The 16,148-nt window shown below is 48.9% G+C and overlaps 1 protein-coding gene across 1 annotated transcript; it reads left to right on the forward strand.

Annotated features, from left to right (window-relative positions):
• Positions 1–837: 837 nt before the first annotated feature.
• Positions 838–1,203, forward strand: LOC136451230 (uncharacterized). The gene has a single exon (XM_066451955.1). It carries the CDS (start codon positions 838–840, stop codon positions 1,201–1,203), a length of 366 nt encoding a protein of 121 aa, XP_066308052.1.
• Positions 1,204–16,148: the final 14,945 nt, after the last annotated feature.

Raw genomic sequence — 16,148 nt, forward strand, 5'->3', positions numbered from 1 at the left:
ATTCATCTCCTGGCTCGGTGAATGGGGGATGCCACTCTACAAGCTCCTCAAAAAGACAGACACCTTTGTCTAGACTGTGGAAGCTCAGTAGGCTCTAGAGAGCCTCAAAGCATCATTGATGTTGGCCCCAATCCTCATCGCTCCCGAATAGGAGAACCCCTCCTCCTCTACATCGTGGTAAGCAACCATGTGGTGAGCGCCGCCCTGGTTATCGAAAAGGAGGAGCCAAGACATCACCTTAAGGTCCAGCTGCCCATATACTTCATCAGAGAGGTACTCGCCGACCCCAAGGTCCAGTACCCCCAGGTGTAGAAACTCCTATACGCCATGTTGATGGTGACCCAGAAGCTCCTACACTGCTTCACCGACCATGAAGTCACGGTCATCACTTCATACCCGCTCAGGGACATCGTCTGTAACCACGACGCCATGGGACAGATCTCCAAGTGAGCACTCAAACTCATGGGCCACGACATCAGGTATATCCCTTGTATTGCTATTAAATTTTAGGCTCTCATGGATTTTGTCGCCGAATGGACAGAGGTCCAAGTACCGACCCCAGATGTCACCCATGAGTACTGGACAATGTACTTCGACGAGTCCATAATGGAGCCTGGCTCAGGGGCTAGAGTGGTTCTGATCTCCCCAAATGGGAGTAGGCTCTGCTACGCCATCCACCTCCATTTCTCGACCTCAAACAATGTCGTGGAATACGAGGCCCTCATCAACGGGCTGCGCATCGCCATCGAGCTTGGTGCTACGTGACTCTACATACGCGATGACTTAGAGTTAGTCATTGACCAAGTCATAAAGGAGTCCTCCTACAAAAACCCCCTCATGGCAGCATACTGCCATGTGGTGCGCAAGTTTGAGGACAAATTCCAAGGGATCAAGCTGCATCACGTCCCCCGAAAGGACAATGATGCCACCGATTTTCTCATGAAATTGGCTGCCAGGCGGGATCCTTCTCTGAGCGGGTTCTTCATCAATGATCTCCACGAGCCATCCACCCGTGTCTTGGAAGGTCCGATCCAGACACACCTTGATGCCAAGTCGGCGCTCGAGGGCTCTGACCCTAGTGCCTCCATGATGATGTCACCCCCTAACGTCGCCGTGTTGGCACTTGATCAAACCGACTGGCAAGAGCCAGTACTTGCCTACCTCCTTGAGAAGGTTCTCCCACCCAAAAGGACTAAAGCCTGATGGATCGCTCGATGTGCTAATACCTTCATCGTGCTCGGTGATGAACTCTACAAACAGAGTCCATCGGGGGTGCTCATGAAGTGCATCCCTACCAACTAGGGGAAGCAGCTCCTCCTCGAGGTCTATGATGGGATCTACGGACATCACGCAGCCTCAAGGTCACTGGTCAGAAAAGCCTTTGACTAAGGTTTTTACTGGCCCATCGCACTGCAAGATGCAGAGGAGGTCGTCCGTAGGTGTGAGGGATGCCAATTCTATGCTTGGCAAACTCATTTGCCGTCATAGGAGGTTCAAACCATCCCCATCACCTGGCCATTCACGGTCTAGGGCCTTGACATGGTAGGACCCCTCAAAAAGGGCCCAGGCGGCTTCACTCACCTGCTCATAGCGGTCTACAAGTTCATCAAGTGGATAGAGGCCAAGCCCATCACCAACATCCACTCGGAAGTGGTGGTCAAATTCTTCCTCAACATCATCTACTAGTTCGGCATTCCTAACTATATCATCACTGAACATGGGACTAACTTCACCAGGAAGAAGTTCCTGGACATCAGTGATGGATATGACATTAGGATCGTCTGGGCCTCGATCAGACATCCACGTACTAACGGTCAGGTCGAGCATGCCAATGGCATGGTCCTCCAAGGACTCGAGCCATGCATCTTGGACCGACTCAACAAGTACACCGGGCGATGGGTTGCAGAGGTCCCAGTGATTCTCTAGAGCCAGAGAATGACCCTGAACCGATCCATAGGGTTCACACCCTTCTTCCTAGCCTATGGAGCTAAAGCAGTGCTGCCCTCTGACCTTGACCATGGCGCCCCAAGAGTAAAGGCTTTCGACCGCGATCGAGCCGTGGAGGCTCAGCAAGACATAGTTGACCTGCTCGATGAAGCCCATGAGACGACCGTCATCTACTTCACTCGCTACCAGCAAACTCTCCGCAGGTACCATGAAAGGAAGATCAGAGGGAGGATCCTCAAAGTTGCGGCGCCCATGAGACGACCATCATCTCATACTCTAAAGGACCGAATCAACAAAGGAGAAACACAAACTCTCTCCACCATGGGAAGGTCCCTATACGGTGACCGAGGTGATCCGACCGGGAGCCTACCGACTGAAGGATGACAACGGCAACATTCTCACCAACACTTGGAACATTGAACAGCTACGTCGTTTTCCCCCTAAATTTGGTCTTACCGCTTTTATTCAACACTTGCTCCTATAAAAAGCACCCCAGCCTGAACACTTTTAGCCCGGGTCACTCGGGGGCTCCATGAGGGTACAATACTAAATACTACCTCTCTGTTTCTGTGTTTACTGTCACATGGTAAAAAAAATTTCCCAAAGAAAAGGGCATTCCATTCCATTCCTTTGATTACCCCACATGACTTTGTTTTTACTCCCTACCAAGCGCACCCTGCCATGACCTACGGTTACGAGTAGCCGAGTCTCGCGGGCCACGCCCAGGTTCTTAAAGTTGTAGCCTATAGAACGAATGGGCAGATGCAAAAAAGAAAGGATAAAAACAAAGCTATGTAGGATAAAAAATAAGGAACGGATAGTGATTCTATCACAAAGCATAACTGATGCATTCATTGATCCAAAAACTGTTCACACTAACCCCCCATGAACTTAATGATTACATTTGCTGACTACTTCTACTCCAAATGCTACTATGGCCGCTTAGTGGCATCGGCTGATGCCAAAGGTGAGGCCACGACACATGCCACCGGACATAACCACCACTGCAAGGGCCCCGCCAGGTTCTGCTCCCTCGACTTTGGTGAGTGCAACGGTACCTCAAGGGCATCACACCCATAGATGCTCAGCAGAAGAGCATGGAGCTCTTGACCTTCTCATGCAGTCGAGGTAGCTCCTGGATAGGAATGCTGCCCACCGAAGTATGGCGGCCATGTCTAGAGGATGTCTCATCAAACTTTATGAACTAGCTAACCTGAGTAGCTATAAGAGCGAAACCTCCCACTGGCGCAGTCTCGAGCATCTTCCTCTCTAATAAGGTTTGCCTAGAGAAGACTCGCCAAAAGGAGTCCACGTGTGGCTCCATCCCGACGAAAGCCGCGCAGACGATGATGAAGTGGTGACGTGCAGTACCCTCCAGTGCGCCACCTCCTTCGATGGAAGGAGCCCCTTCTCGGCAAAGGTGGCCAGCACCACCTCATCTACACTGGATGACCTCCTGCTCGACATTGCGCTCCAAAATCATGAACAGGTCTATGAGTTCTCCCTTCCCTCTCCCTTCCCCTATTTAAAGAAGAAGTAGAATAGTTGAGGAAAGGCAAAAGGATTGGGGCGAGAAACCCTCTCCCTTCCCCCATTCAATGCGGATGAGAAATGACGGGATGCGCCCTGACCGATGGGACGCACCTTGCCCGATAGAACGGCGCCTGGTCAGATGGGATGTGGCCTAGGTATGGCCCATCACTACCGCACGCTAGGCACAAGAAATAAGGCACCACTATGCGTAGGTGGCCCTCCGCCATCCCAGGCGGGACTTGGAAAGGCCTAACTATAGGATCTTTGCCCAGAAGAGACCATCGAGCCTCCTTAGTCAATCAGATGGCTCAGGCAAATGCTGAGAGATAGGTAAGGAGCAAAGGGACGCCCCATATGGGCCATTCCGACTTCATCACGAACGGCAAACACAGATCTCGGTCGAACATTTCTGATTGGAGCTCCTCAAACCCCATCACTCGAGTCATCAAGATAACATTACCAAACCCCCACTATTTCTTTATATAATCATTCATTTCATCTATACACACATTCATTCATTCCATACATCCGAGGCATTACATATGCAGTTAAATGCATCACAACGCTCCGTGTTGCATCATGAAGCGGTAGTTGCCTCATTCAACATGAGCAACGACCGACTAGGGTTTGAAGGCCAGCCCACGAAGGGCTTGAGGCTACCTCACGTCAAATAGAGCTAGTGGAGAAAACATAGATGAGCCCTAGGCGGCCATCACCCAGTCTGCCCTGAAGCAAACATGGTCACATCAACCTTCTCGTTCGATCCTAACCTATGCCAAACCCATAGAATCCCCATCGAGGGGAGGCCAGTGGGCCACCTGGGTCAGTCTCTGGAATGACCCAGTCATCTTTCAGGTTGTAGGTTAAGGAGCAGTGAAATGTCACATGAGGGCTATGCCGACCCTATCACGAACAACGGACCTGGATTTCACTCGAACATGCCCGTTAGCAAGCTTATCGAGTGCGGCAAGCAACGTTAGCTTAGCCCCTCCGGTTGCGAGAAATCATGGACGGGGTAACACACAAAACTCAACTGACCCCTACCAAGCCCAACAGGGCTTAGGGGCTCAAGACACCTAAACTACCTCGGTTGTCCTCGACGCTAGGATCCACGACTCTGTCTCGCCCAATCCCTAAACTGCCTTGGCTACGCCCGATGCTAGGATCCATGACTCCGTCTCACCCGATGCCTAAATTGCCTTGGCTACGCCGACACCAGAATCCGTGACTCTATCTCACCCAATCCCTAAACTACCTCAGCTCCGTTCAATGCTAGGATCCACCACTTTGTCTCGCCTGATCCCTAGACAGCCTCGGCATGCTCGACGCCAGGATCCGCGAACTTCGTGTCGCCTGATCCCTAAACTACCTCGGCACATCCGATGCCAGGATCCATGACTCCGTCTTGCCTGATCCCTAAACTGCCTTGGCTGTGCCAACACCAGGTTCCTTGACTCTATCTCGCCCGATCCCTAAAAATGCCCACTGACAAAACCCTTAGGCGATTCTGCCCGAATCGCATGGGGGCTTGGGGGCTACACCCGCGGGTGCGCTCGCGCACACTAGCTGATGAAACAAACTTCCCCCACTGGCAACACAAAGAACCCCCTAGACAATTCTACCCGAATTGCTCAGGGTCTCAGGGGCTACACCCGTGGGTGCACTCGCACGCAACCCTTGTCAAGACAAAAATCCTCCAGATGATTCTACCCAAATCATCCAGGGGCTCAGGGGCTCCTATCGGGTTCAAAAACCTGGGGTCCCTCGTGGACCAGCTTCCCATCAAAGGTTCGGCCCAATAGATAACATTATGAATGATGCGCAACTCCTAGGCCGGCCTAAATACCTAAATGATAGGCCAGAAGGGCGATCCAATCTTTGACCAGAAGGCCTCGCTAAGGCGGAACGAATGCTCGCTTCTGACTCCAGCCAGCCTCTCTGACCAAAAGGCCTAGCCAAAGAGGAACAACGCTCGCTTCTGGCTCCAGCCCGCCTCTCTAACTAGAAGGCCTGGCCAAACACCGCTTCTGACTCTGACCCGTGTCTCCGACTGGGGATACACCGAACCTCTACTTACAGCTCTTCTCTGACTAGTACAGTTGGAACCAACTAGGACCAACTGACTAGGGACGTTCACTCGGTAAGGACTAGGAAATGAGCGAAGCAAGTAAAGCAGGATGCTCAAAGTCAACAGCAATACCAAGGACTGTAGCATGTACACCTGCAGGACATTACCATGCAACCTTCCTGGCATGTCAGAACCCAAGCAATGTTGTGGGCACTGACATTTTCTCTATAGTGTTGTGGGCACCATCAACTCCTGTACCAGACAAACATGGTAAGGCTCCCCCCACATGCCTCTAGGCATCAGTAGTGTTGCGGGCGCCGGCATTTACCATACCGAGCGAACATGGTAAAACCCCCTACATACCTCTAGGCATCAATAGTATGATAGGCACCGACATCTTCCATACCAGAAGAAGACGACGCAACCTCCCACATGCATCTGACATTAACAGTGTTATGGGCACCTACAATCATCTTGTACCCGACGGCATGGGCAACAAGACTTAGCATACGTACACACACTCTCTCTCTCTCTCTTGTAAGACCATCCCCTTCATCTATAAAAGAGGATGCGCTCTCTCCCAACAGATAGATCCATCAGTTTACTTACATCGATTCATCCTTTGTAGCTTTAGACACTCTAAAGCTACACAGAGCGCACGGTCGAACACTTAGCACATAGTAGAGCTCCTGTCACTCTAGGCCCTTTAGACTAGAGTCCGATCGGACCTCTTGTACCCCCCATCTTTCTCCCTTCCATTTGTAACCCCACAGCAAACTTCAAGCACCTAGGCTCAGGAATAAAGTCACCGACCGGCTCAAACTAGATGTAGGACACGTTGCCTGAACCAGTATAAACCATATGTCATTAAGTGCTAGGCCACCTCCAATCACAACGTATAGAAAAACTACAAATATTTACGTGTTGGTCACTTTCTACACCGACACTTACCATCCATGTCCTCTCGAAGCTTGCACACCTTGTCCCGCTGTCGGGTCACCTTGGCCTCTAGGCGCCATACCTCTTACTGGTGCGGACTAATCTCCATGGTGAGCCTAGCTGAAATGCCCTCGACCACGACCTTTAGGTCCCTCTCCCCCTTAAGCTCACCCTCGAGGAGGTCGATCTGCTACTAGGCATCAGCATGCTCCTAGCGAGCCAAGTCACACTCCGTGTAGAGCCCCTCTATGGCCCATAGCAAATCGTCCTACTCCTTCCATAGCCGCTCAGCCTCCATGGCATCCGTGCGCACCCTATCAATCAGGGCCATGAGCTTCTCCCTGGCTTCATAGGCATCATTGCCAGCATCCTTCTCCCTGACTTAGAGGTCAGCTAGCTCCCGAGCGGTGGAGGCAAGCTCAGCCACCTCCTAACGGGTGGCAACAAGCTGTGCCACCAGCCCCTCACTCCGCCGCGTCTCTTTGGTGAGGTGGTCCCAAACGTCCTTCTTGTGACAAAGGAATTGGGACTTCTCCTGGCTATGGACCATAAGGGACTGCAGAGAGGACAAGAATTAGAGGCACAAAAAGAGAAAATGAAAGTCGAAAACATGGTCATATCATACCTAGCCAACTAGGGTGACAACGTCGTGCAACGAGCTCAGCGCGGTGGTCAGGGCATGAACCGCGGTCCCAACCTCCATGTGGATGCTCCCCCATTCCCTCTCCTCCATGGCATCATCAAGGGCTAAAAGTGTCACCCTAGGTCCTGCTAGTCTACCCACCAGATCTGGGATCCTCCCCACGCGTGTGGGTCACCGCCCACCTAGACCAGAGACTAGAATGGCTCCACACCAATCCCAAGTGGTGCCGACCCCACTTGTGACAGCTACTCCTCATACTCTAAGGATGCCTTGGGTGCACCCTCTCCCATCCGCCCCACCACAGACGTGGCCACCAGCACGGACGATGGCTCTAGTTGTGCCATCTCCTCCTATGACATCGCGGCTGCACCTAGCCACACCATGGATGCCTCAGGTGCATCCTCCTCCATCTGCCCCACCATAGAGGTGGCCACCTGTGCAGATGATGGCTCTAGCTGTGCTATTTTCGCCTGTGATGTCATGGCCACCTGCACGGATGATGGCCCCAGCTGTGCCATTTTTGCGTGTAACATCGCTGCCACACCTAGCCATGCCACATTCACCATGGGTGCCCCAAACATGCCCTCCTCCGTCTGCTCCCCCATGGACGCAGCCACTAGCTGCGCCCCTCTAGTCGACGCCGCGGCCACCTTAGCGCCACACCTGCTCGCCTCCGGCATAACACCAGCTGGCTCCTAGCGTGTCTGCTAGAGGGTGAGGCTCTTCTTTGGCTCAAGCCTCATTAGAGTCCCATGTCCTCCAATGCTGCAAAGGACATGACAGTTAGTTTATGGCAAAAATTTGTTAGAATGGAGGGACAAAAAAATTCTTAACTCACATCGACGCCACCGGATGATGATGTTTTGGGGTCGGTCCGCCCGACCCTGGCTGCACCTCATTGGCGCGTTGCTGCTTTGAGCCCTCCCTCTGCTCGGAGGGTCCAGTTGAAGTGGAGCGGCTGGATCTTGCTGGCTCTAGGGGCACCGAGGAAGACCCAGACAGAGCGGGGCAGCTTGATTTCGCCAGCTCGAGGGCTGTGTTCTCCCGCTCTTGCCTAGGGCATGCCACGGGAAAGGCCTCGCTTGTGGCAAAGATGGGTCCTCGTCTCCTCCTCCCAGCTCATGCCATTAGACGGGTGACCCGATGCCATCTTCTTCTTTTTCTTCTTCCTCCTCCTCTGAACCTTGCCATCGCCTTCCTCAGTTCGGCTTCAACTCCTCCTTTGCCCACCATTTTGCCTTCTTTTCATCCTTCTCCTTCTTCCTCTTCTCATCTGTGGTGCAGTTCACCGCCCTCATGGCCGCATGCTCTGGCAGCACCACGATGAAGGCCCGAAAGCCCAATCCCCCCGATAGCTCGATGAAGCCCACGTTCGACCACATCACAGGATGTCCCGAGATCAGGAACACGATGTTGGACTGCTCCATTGCCTTCTTGATGTGCTGCTCAACCTCGCTATCATGGAGCGGCCCTTAGGCGAGCACCATCCCATCGAGCTGCGCGCCGGGCGTCATCCCGTACAATGGGAGGGTGCGCGCCTTCAGCAGCGCCATCCTCCTCGAGTGATACGCCCTGATGACAATGGCCCCGCGAAGGCCATGGCTCTTTAGGAACATGATGGCATCAAGGATATCATCAATCCACTTATTTTCCTTCTTGGGAGGTCCCCATGACCACACCTGTGGGGCCTCTTCAATGAAGCATCTCATGAAGTCTGCTAAGGGGGTGGCGACATCGTTCTTTACATAGAACCACTGTGCATGCCACCCCTTGTTGAACTTTAATAGCTGGCAAGGCATGTACTCAATGGACCGCTGCCCCTAGAGGTGGATGCCTATGCATCCCATCGGCACCGGTAGGTCCCCAGCTCTATCCCTCTTCTTGAGCAGGGAGATGGAGAAGAAGTACCTCAATAGCTCAAAGTGGGGCTCGATCATCAAAAATCCCTTGCACAACATGATGAAGGCCACGATGTGCTGGATCCCATTGGGATTCAGATGTTGCAACTCGATCTGGTAATGGTGTAGGAGCCCCTAGAAGAATGGGTTGGGAGGAATCATGAGCCCGCGCTCGTGGAAGGGCATGAAGGACACGATGTAGCCATCGAGTAGCGCCAGCGCATCCTCACGACCGGGCATGACACACTTCACCACATCGGTCCTCCCACAGAGAAGGCTACGCTTGACAAGGCCCTCCATGCATGCGTGGGTGACATTGGAGCGATACCACAACTCCTTGGGAAGCAAGGGCAGAGGAACAAGGATTTCGCTGGCAGTGTAGGAGCTAGGGCAAGAGATCTAAAGCGCTGGCAGTGGAGAAGCGGAGAAGGTGAGGCTACGGTTAAGCGTACCAAGAGACGATGGGAAAGGTCGCTATTTATAAGGGAAGGTGGAGCGATGGGCGAACCGTCCGCCTAGATTGACACACCTGCCATGCCTCATCACTTCACCTCTCTGGGAATCATGCACATGCCACCCCTATCTGCTCCTCAAAGGGCGCGTCGAACAGCGGTTCGCCCCCTCAATGGGCCAAAAATCATCGCTAGTAAAAAGGGATATGGAGCTAAAAACACTTCTACGGCCCATTAAGGCCTAGGAATTCAAAGGTTGGTCAACCGACAGGTTCACAACCACTCTAGGGCACCTTTAGAGTGAGTTGTGGTAAGGGATGAGCCTACTAGCGGTCGGTACCCGGCCGCACGAGTGCCACAGGCATCCCGACCCACATTCCACTCTTGACTAGAGCATGGTCCATGGTTTTTCTTCGAAGAAAGTCAACAAGCCCTTGGGATTGGTCGAATGTGTAACACCTCAGTGTTATGGTTGCATTAAAACACTTGCATCACATGAGCATGTGCATCATCATCTCATTCATAAGAATCATACCATGATGAATGTTATCATTTCATATGTGTTTCTATTTGAATTGCTCGATTTTATGCTAGCATTTGTGTGTGCTCATGTGTGGTCTATGCAAATGTGTGTCAAATGTCCTCTTAAACAACTTAGCTATACTTAGAATGTCATTAGGAACAATGTTCATGTTGACCATATTGCCTAATTATGCTTCCAAGTAATGGTTTGACTTGTGTTGACCCCTAGGAGTCTTTTGTTTGACTATTTAAAAAGTATAGCTTAGAGTGTTTGCATGGCTATGCACCCTTAAGCAAAGTTGTAGGAAATTTTATAAGGAACAAAAGTTATATTATGACCATCTCATGAAAATATGCAGAACATGCTAAAAAATGGCCCACAAGTCAGTTTTGGGGGCTAGTTGGAGACTTAGAATTTTTCTAAGTCTGGGAACTGCCTTTCAGTTTCATGTGTCGATGTTTGGAGCCTTGTATTTCACTAACCAAGCTGAACCAGCTCGAGCTCCAATTGGCAGAGTTGAAGATCTCACTTGGTACTACAACTTTGTCAACTACACTTTAACCTACATCGCCACGGTTTAGGAGATCGAATGCTGTCAACTTGCGCTGTCAGGCCCTGATGGCTTACTGAATCGAGTCTACAGTCCCTAGACCGATTTTAGAGTTTCAGCGCCATGTGGCACCGCACGTCGCCGGTGTCCTGACCGCTCAGGCCACATCGGGCTGCCACACGCCACATCAAGCCCTAGCGTGCGCCTATGACTCCACCGTGCTCACATTTCATTTCCCTGCTTCTCTTTGCCTCCTCCGCTCTGCGCAGCAGCAGCAGCAGTGCAGCTCACCGCCGTCACCATTGCCGGTGCCAGCTCATGTCTCATCATTCCTCCATCACCACAATAGCTTCATCGAACTCCCATAGCACCACCGAGCCCACATTGGCTAGCTAGGAGCGCTCGGTAAGCCGTCTCGCCGCGCGGACCTCGCCGGTGATCCGCCGCCGAGCCCTGTCGTCGTGGCCGGGGTACCTACGTCCGCCATTCGTCGTGGTAGCTTGTGTGTTAGCTTTGCAATAGCAGGTAGGAGCTTGATGTAGCAGTAGATCGAGCTCTCCTGGTCAGCTCTGGCGTCTTGCCGTCGAGCCGCACCGTAGCACTGCAGCACCGCCATGGCCGCCGCCATCCTCTTTTTCTCCGGCGATAGGTCCAGCCAAGTAGCTCAATAGGTTCGGGGGGACTTGTAGGTCACGGTGATACCCTCCTCGTCGCAAGAAAAGTAACCATCGATGAACTCTGGCCAGTTCCGCGCCGTCCCACGCCGTGCTATGTTTTTCAATTCACTGACATGCGGGCCCTCCTGTTTCGTGGGTCCCGGCTGTCAGTGACTTAAGTAAAAGGATAGCTCATTATTTTAGTTTTGAATGCAACTTTGTAAAATTCATATCTCTAGTTTGGTAGATCCAAATTGGGTGGTTTCAATTTTTTTAGGATCTTGGTGAAGTGTAGTATTTAGGAAAAATATAACATGAACACTTGTAATAAAGTTTCTGGAAGAATTAAATTGAAACTTGAAATGTGTTTTTAAATTAATGCAAACTTGTTTAATTCATATCTAGAGTCCCTGTGCTCCACAAATTATGAAATTTATATGGTGATCTCTTCTTGATGAGGAGAAGCTCTGGTAAAGATTTCAGAGTCAGTGCATGAATAGTTTTTGAGTTACTAATTTCCCTTTTATCATTAGATGATCCTTGTGTGAATTTTAATAATTAATCTATGAATCCAATGCCCATGAAATGTATTGGAGGTTGTCCTGGTTACTTTAGGATGCTAAGAAAAATAGGAAATCTGTTGTTTGACACTTTTCAATAGGGTTTCTAATTTATGCCAAAATCAGCCTCGTTGCGTTGATATTTTTGTGTAGGATGTTTCTTTTGGTAACTTTGGGTGAAATTTTTATAGTAGCCTACTTGGAGCATGTAGTACCTACTGTAATTGTTTTAGATTAAATGGTGCAGGTTTCATATATATTTATTATTCCTCTTAAATAATTAAATAAATTAAGAAATGTATTAAAAGAAATGAATTGATGGTGAACACCTTACTTTTTGGTGTTCTTTTGATATGTGTGACGAGTTAGCAAAGTTGGTTTTATCCATTTATATGTTTGCAACATAAGTTAATAATTATTTTCTTGAATTATGTCTTTCTGGACAGTTCTGGGAACTTTGCAAAGTTCACCATGATAATTTGGTTTGCTGGGAAAGTGGTGAATACAAAAGTTGTAGAGAACTTATGTATCTAGCTCATGTTAAAATTTGGTGGCTTTTGGCCTAGTAGTTAAGGAGTTACAGTCGTTTAAAGTTGGATCACAGTTTTGCTTGCTCTCTATTTTGTTTAGACCTGATTATGTGTTTATGTAAATTCGACCTGGTAAAGGTTCGAATCATGCCTTGAGGTCTGAAAATGAATTGTAGGAAATTTCATAAGCTTTCCAAATTGCCTTGTTGCCTGTCATTTCGATTTGTAGATCTCCAGTTATGATCAGTTTACTGTACCACTGTATAGTCCCTGTTTTGCTGAAATACGAATGTTTGTGTGTATGCTTTGTTGCAATGTTCTTGTTGATTGTTTAGGTGCTAGCCTAACTTGAGAACATGCTTAGGTGCAGGTGCTAGGTCCTTAACTGAAGATGAGCAATTGTACATTAGGTTGTATAAACTTGGTAAGTTAAAGTGATTTGAATAGAGCTTAAGTTCGAATATGCGGACTGCAGTAAGCATGTGCGTTCCCTGAGCATCCCCAACTTTATTCATGTTCATCCATGATATTTATCTTGCGTATACATGCAATAGGTGTGCCAGAGGGAGTGACGCTTTTGGAGTTTGAGGGAGCGAGCCAGGAGGAGGAGCCCGAGGTTCAGGCAACTGACGAAGCAGCCGCTGAGGAGGAGTTGCCCAAGTGCCCTGACCATCGCCCATCCTCTTTCCTAAAAGGCAAGGCCTAGAGCATTCTAAGTCTCCCATGTTTTTACAAATATCTTGAGTATCTTTTATTGTTGCTGATGCATTAAGTATAGGAATTGATTGGAACCCATTGTTGCATTATATATCTATCCTTGTCCAGATATCGCACTTGAATCCTATTTAAGTTTAGGAATGGGTTAAATGCTTAGCCATGCTTAGTGCGGTAGAAGTCGGGTGATTTCCTGTCACCTACGAGCTTTAGGATGAGGTGGGTCATGGTTGGCTATATTTGCTATCATGGAAAAGAACCATGTTAATAATGAATTAAGACCGGGCAGAGTTTTGTATAGGTTTGGACATAGTGACTTCGTCTGTGTCATTTAAGGACCGATACGTTGTATGTCCTCATGTCATGTTGAACGCAACCTAACACTTAGCTGGCTGGATAAGTCGTTCCGACCACAAAGTCTAGTAGCTCGACTCAAGCCAGGATTACGAGTAGTTGGTCGCAATCTGGATGGCAGTAAGGATGTGCGGAGAGCCATTGGCATAAGCCCAAGGGTGGGTTAAGTCACCAAGCACTCATGGCAGAGTGGTTCTTTGATTTTGCGGCACTGATCGTACCCGCGACTCCTGAATTGTACCAAAGGTGACTTGTTTGCGACCCTGACGGGGGAAGCAGGGTTTGTGTTTAGGAATACCCCTCTAGCTGGATAGGAATCGATTCGAATCACCATCTCTCCCGGATAGTGAGAACTTGACTGAGCAGCGGCAACGTAGATTCACTTAATTTAACGATATGGTTAAATGGAGAATGATGATAATGTTGCCATAGTTTATACCTGCTATGGTTAATAACGTTTGCATCTTAATCAAGTGATTGCTTAGTACAGGTGCTATTATAGATGACAGGTTAATGGCTAAAAGTCACTGCTAGCTTAGGTTAAGAGTTGATCATTATTACTTATGTTTTTCCACAAAAAGAAAGTGTCAGCCAGATCCACTAAATTAAGCTATGCATGATCCTTGGTGTCTTTTATTTTTGGTTTCCGACGGGTATGTCTAGCTGAGTACATTCTCATACTCAAGGTTTATTCCCTCTTGTTGCAGATGACCTTCTTTATCAGGGCTTCTGTAAGTACTGTCTCCACCCGACGGGTGACGAAGACTAGATCATGGGCATGATCTCTGTTTATCTTATCCGAATGCTTTTGTGGGATGTGATCAGCAAGCTGGTACTTGTATTTGAACTCATGTGTGTGTGTTAAACTATTTGCTTCCGCTACTTTACAAGACTTGGTTTGTAATAACTATGACTCTGATGTGTTGTAATCTATCTGCAAACTGTTTGTGAAATGTTGTAACGTGTGATGTGTTATGTTGAATTACTATGATCTTGGTTGTATGCAAGTTGGTTTGAAATCCTTCGTGGTTTCAGTTGACTACCGGGTTTATATGGGCTCAAGTGCGAGAATTTGATCATTTCGATGATCGTTTTTGTACTTGTGCTCTTATAAATTGGATGGTTCTGCTACAGCTGGCATCAGAGCTAGATTCAACACTAAATATGTCATACGGGTATTTAAAAACAAAAGCTTTTGTTGTGAAAATGGTTTTCCAACTTATAGTTATATATAAGAGTTTCAAAATCTAAAATTTTATAGTGTGCTGGTGATCACATCCCTTGTAGCCCACATAAGGACTTTTAGGTGGCTTATATAATTACTAACTTGGGGGGAAGTGGTTGTTTCTATTTTGTTGTCCATGCAGCGTGCTATTGCATGGGTGCCATTCGCTTGAATGGTAATGTATGGATCAATTGCCTCTATGCCAAGGTAAGTGCGAGTTGTGAGAGCATGACCGTCCAACTGTCGGTCTAGGGGAGAGTTAGTTGTGGTTACTGGAATATTTACATGTTGCATACATGTACATATGAAGGTACTTAATTGTGGTTATATCTGTCGGGTAGTTTTGGATACCAAAGTATATATATCCGGGGATATATATAGAGAGAGTATCTTAGCTTACTACTTTCATTGTATGCTTAATTATCTCTTGTGGGGATGGGCTGCAATGAAATTTTCTGTAGGTACGCTAACAATGCACCGTGTAGATCGACTAGTTACCGCTATTCGAGAGAATGTGTGTATGCCACCGTATATTCCGCTAGAACTTAACTTTTCTTAGGTTTGTGAGGACATACGGAACGTGCATGCATCATGTTCACTCATGTCATTCATATTGCATTACTCCTTCCCTTATAATTGCTTATCCCAAATATTAATTTTCATCTCTAAAAAAAATAATCCTCTCACGAGAGTTGCATCCCTTTTGATACAGATGGCCGCGCCCGTGTTTCCTCCTAGTAGCAGCACCTTTTTGGGCTAGTTTGGTACGCCTACCTTGCTCTAGAGGGTGCTAAGCTCAGTTGGGTACCCGGAGGCGCCCCATTACACGTGGGTGCAGACAGTGCCATTTGGAGATGTGCCATGGTACAATGTGACCTTGGTGGTGCCGTAGAACCCCACGAGACCGCTGTGGCGTGGGTGGAGCACCGAGTCTGATGGGCAAAGCCCATGGGAAGCCACGTAAGTTGCTGCTCTTGATGTGCTTATGGACATAGCATAGAGTTTCAGAGATGAATTGGTGGGGGGACCAGCTGCATCCATTCCCCGAGTGGCTCCTAAAGATGCTGCGTGGACTTAAGAAGCTGGCCATGCCTTGGTCCAAGGCCGTGGTGAACGTGTTTAGAGCAACAATGTGGAAATGAGTGCTATGAAGTTTTGTAGAGTATTAGAAGAAGCTGGCAAGGCAATGGCAGCCCAGCGCAAGTTCAGGTTGCATGCCCGCAAGTACTGCCATAGGGCGGAGGCATGTGGGCAAGCTCAACTAGAGGTAGATGAGATTCGGGGCATTGCAAATTATCGCTTGTAGTAGTGGGGGCAAGCAGCACATGAGAGAGATGAGCTTCATAACCAGCTTATGAACCTCACCATAGAGAGAGATGAGGTAGTACAGGAGTTGGACCATGTGACCCATCATAGAGATGCAGCTCTGGAGTTAGCAGAAGAAAGGCATTAGGGATGGATCATGGCTAACCACAATGCTTTTCAAAGGGAGAATGCGCTCCAAGAGCAGCTAGAGGAGCTTCAGGTTGAATACCATCACCTGAATAACCGCCTGT

Source organism: Miscanthus floridulus, chromosome 5 (genome assembly GCF_019320115.1).
Source record: "Miscanthus floridulus cultivar M001 chromosome 5, ASM1932011v1, whole genome shotgun sequence".
Taxonomy (NCBI): domain Eukaryota; kingdom Viridiplantae; phylum Streptophyta; class Magnoliopsida; order Poales; family Poaceae; genus Miscanthus; species Miscanthus floridulus.

Bases quoted from the DNA above. Each gene is read 5' to 3' on its own strand.
- LOC136451230 (XM_066451955.1), top strand. From the start codon at position 838: ATGGCAGCATACTGCCATGTGGTGCGCAAGTTTGAGGACAAATTCCAA.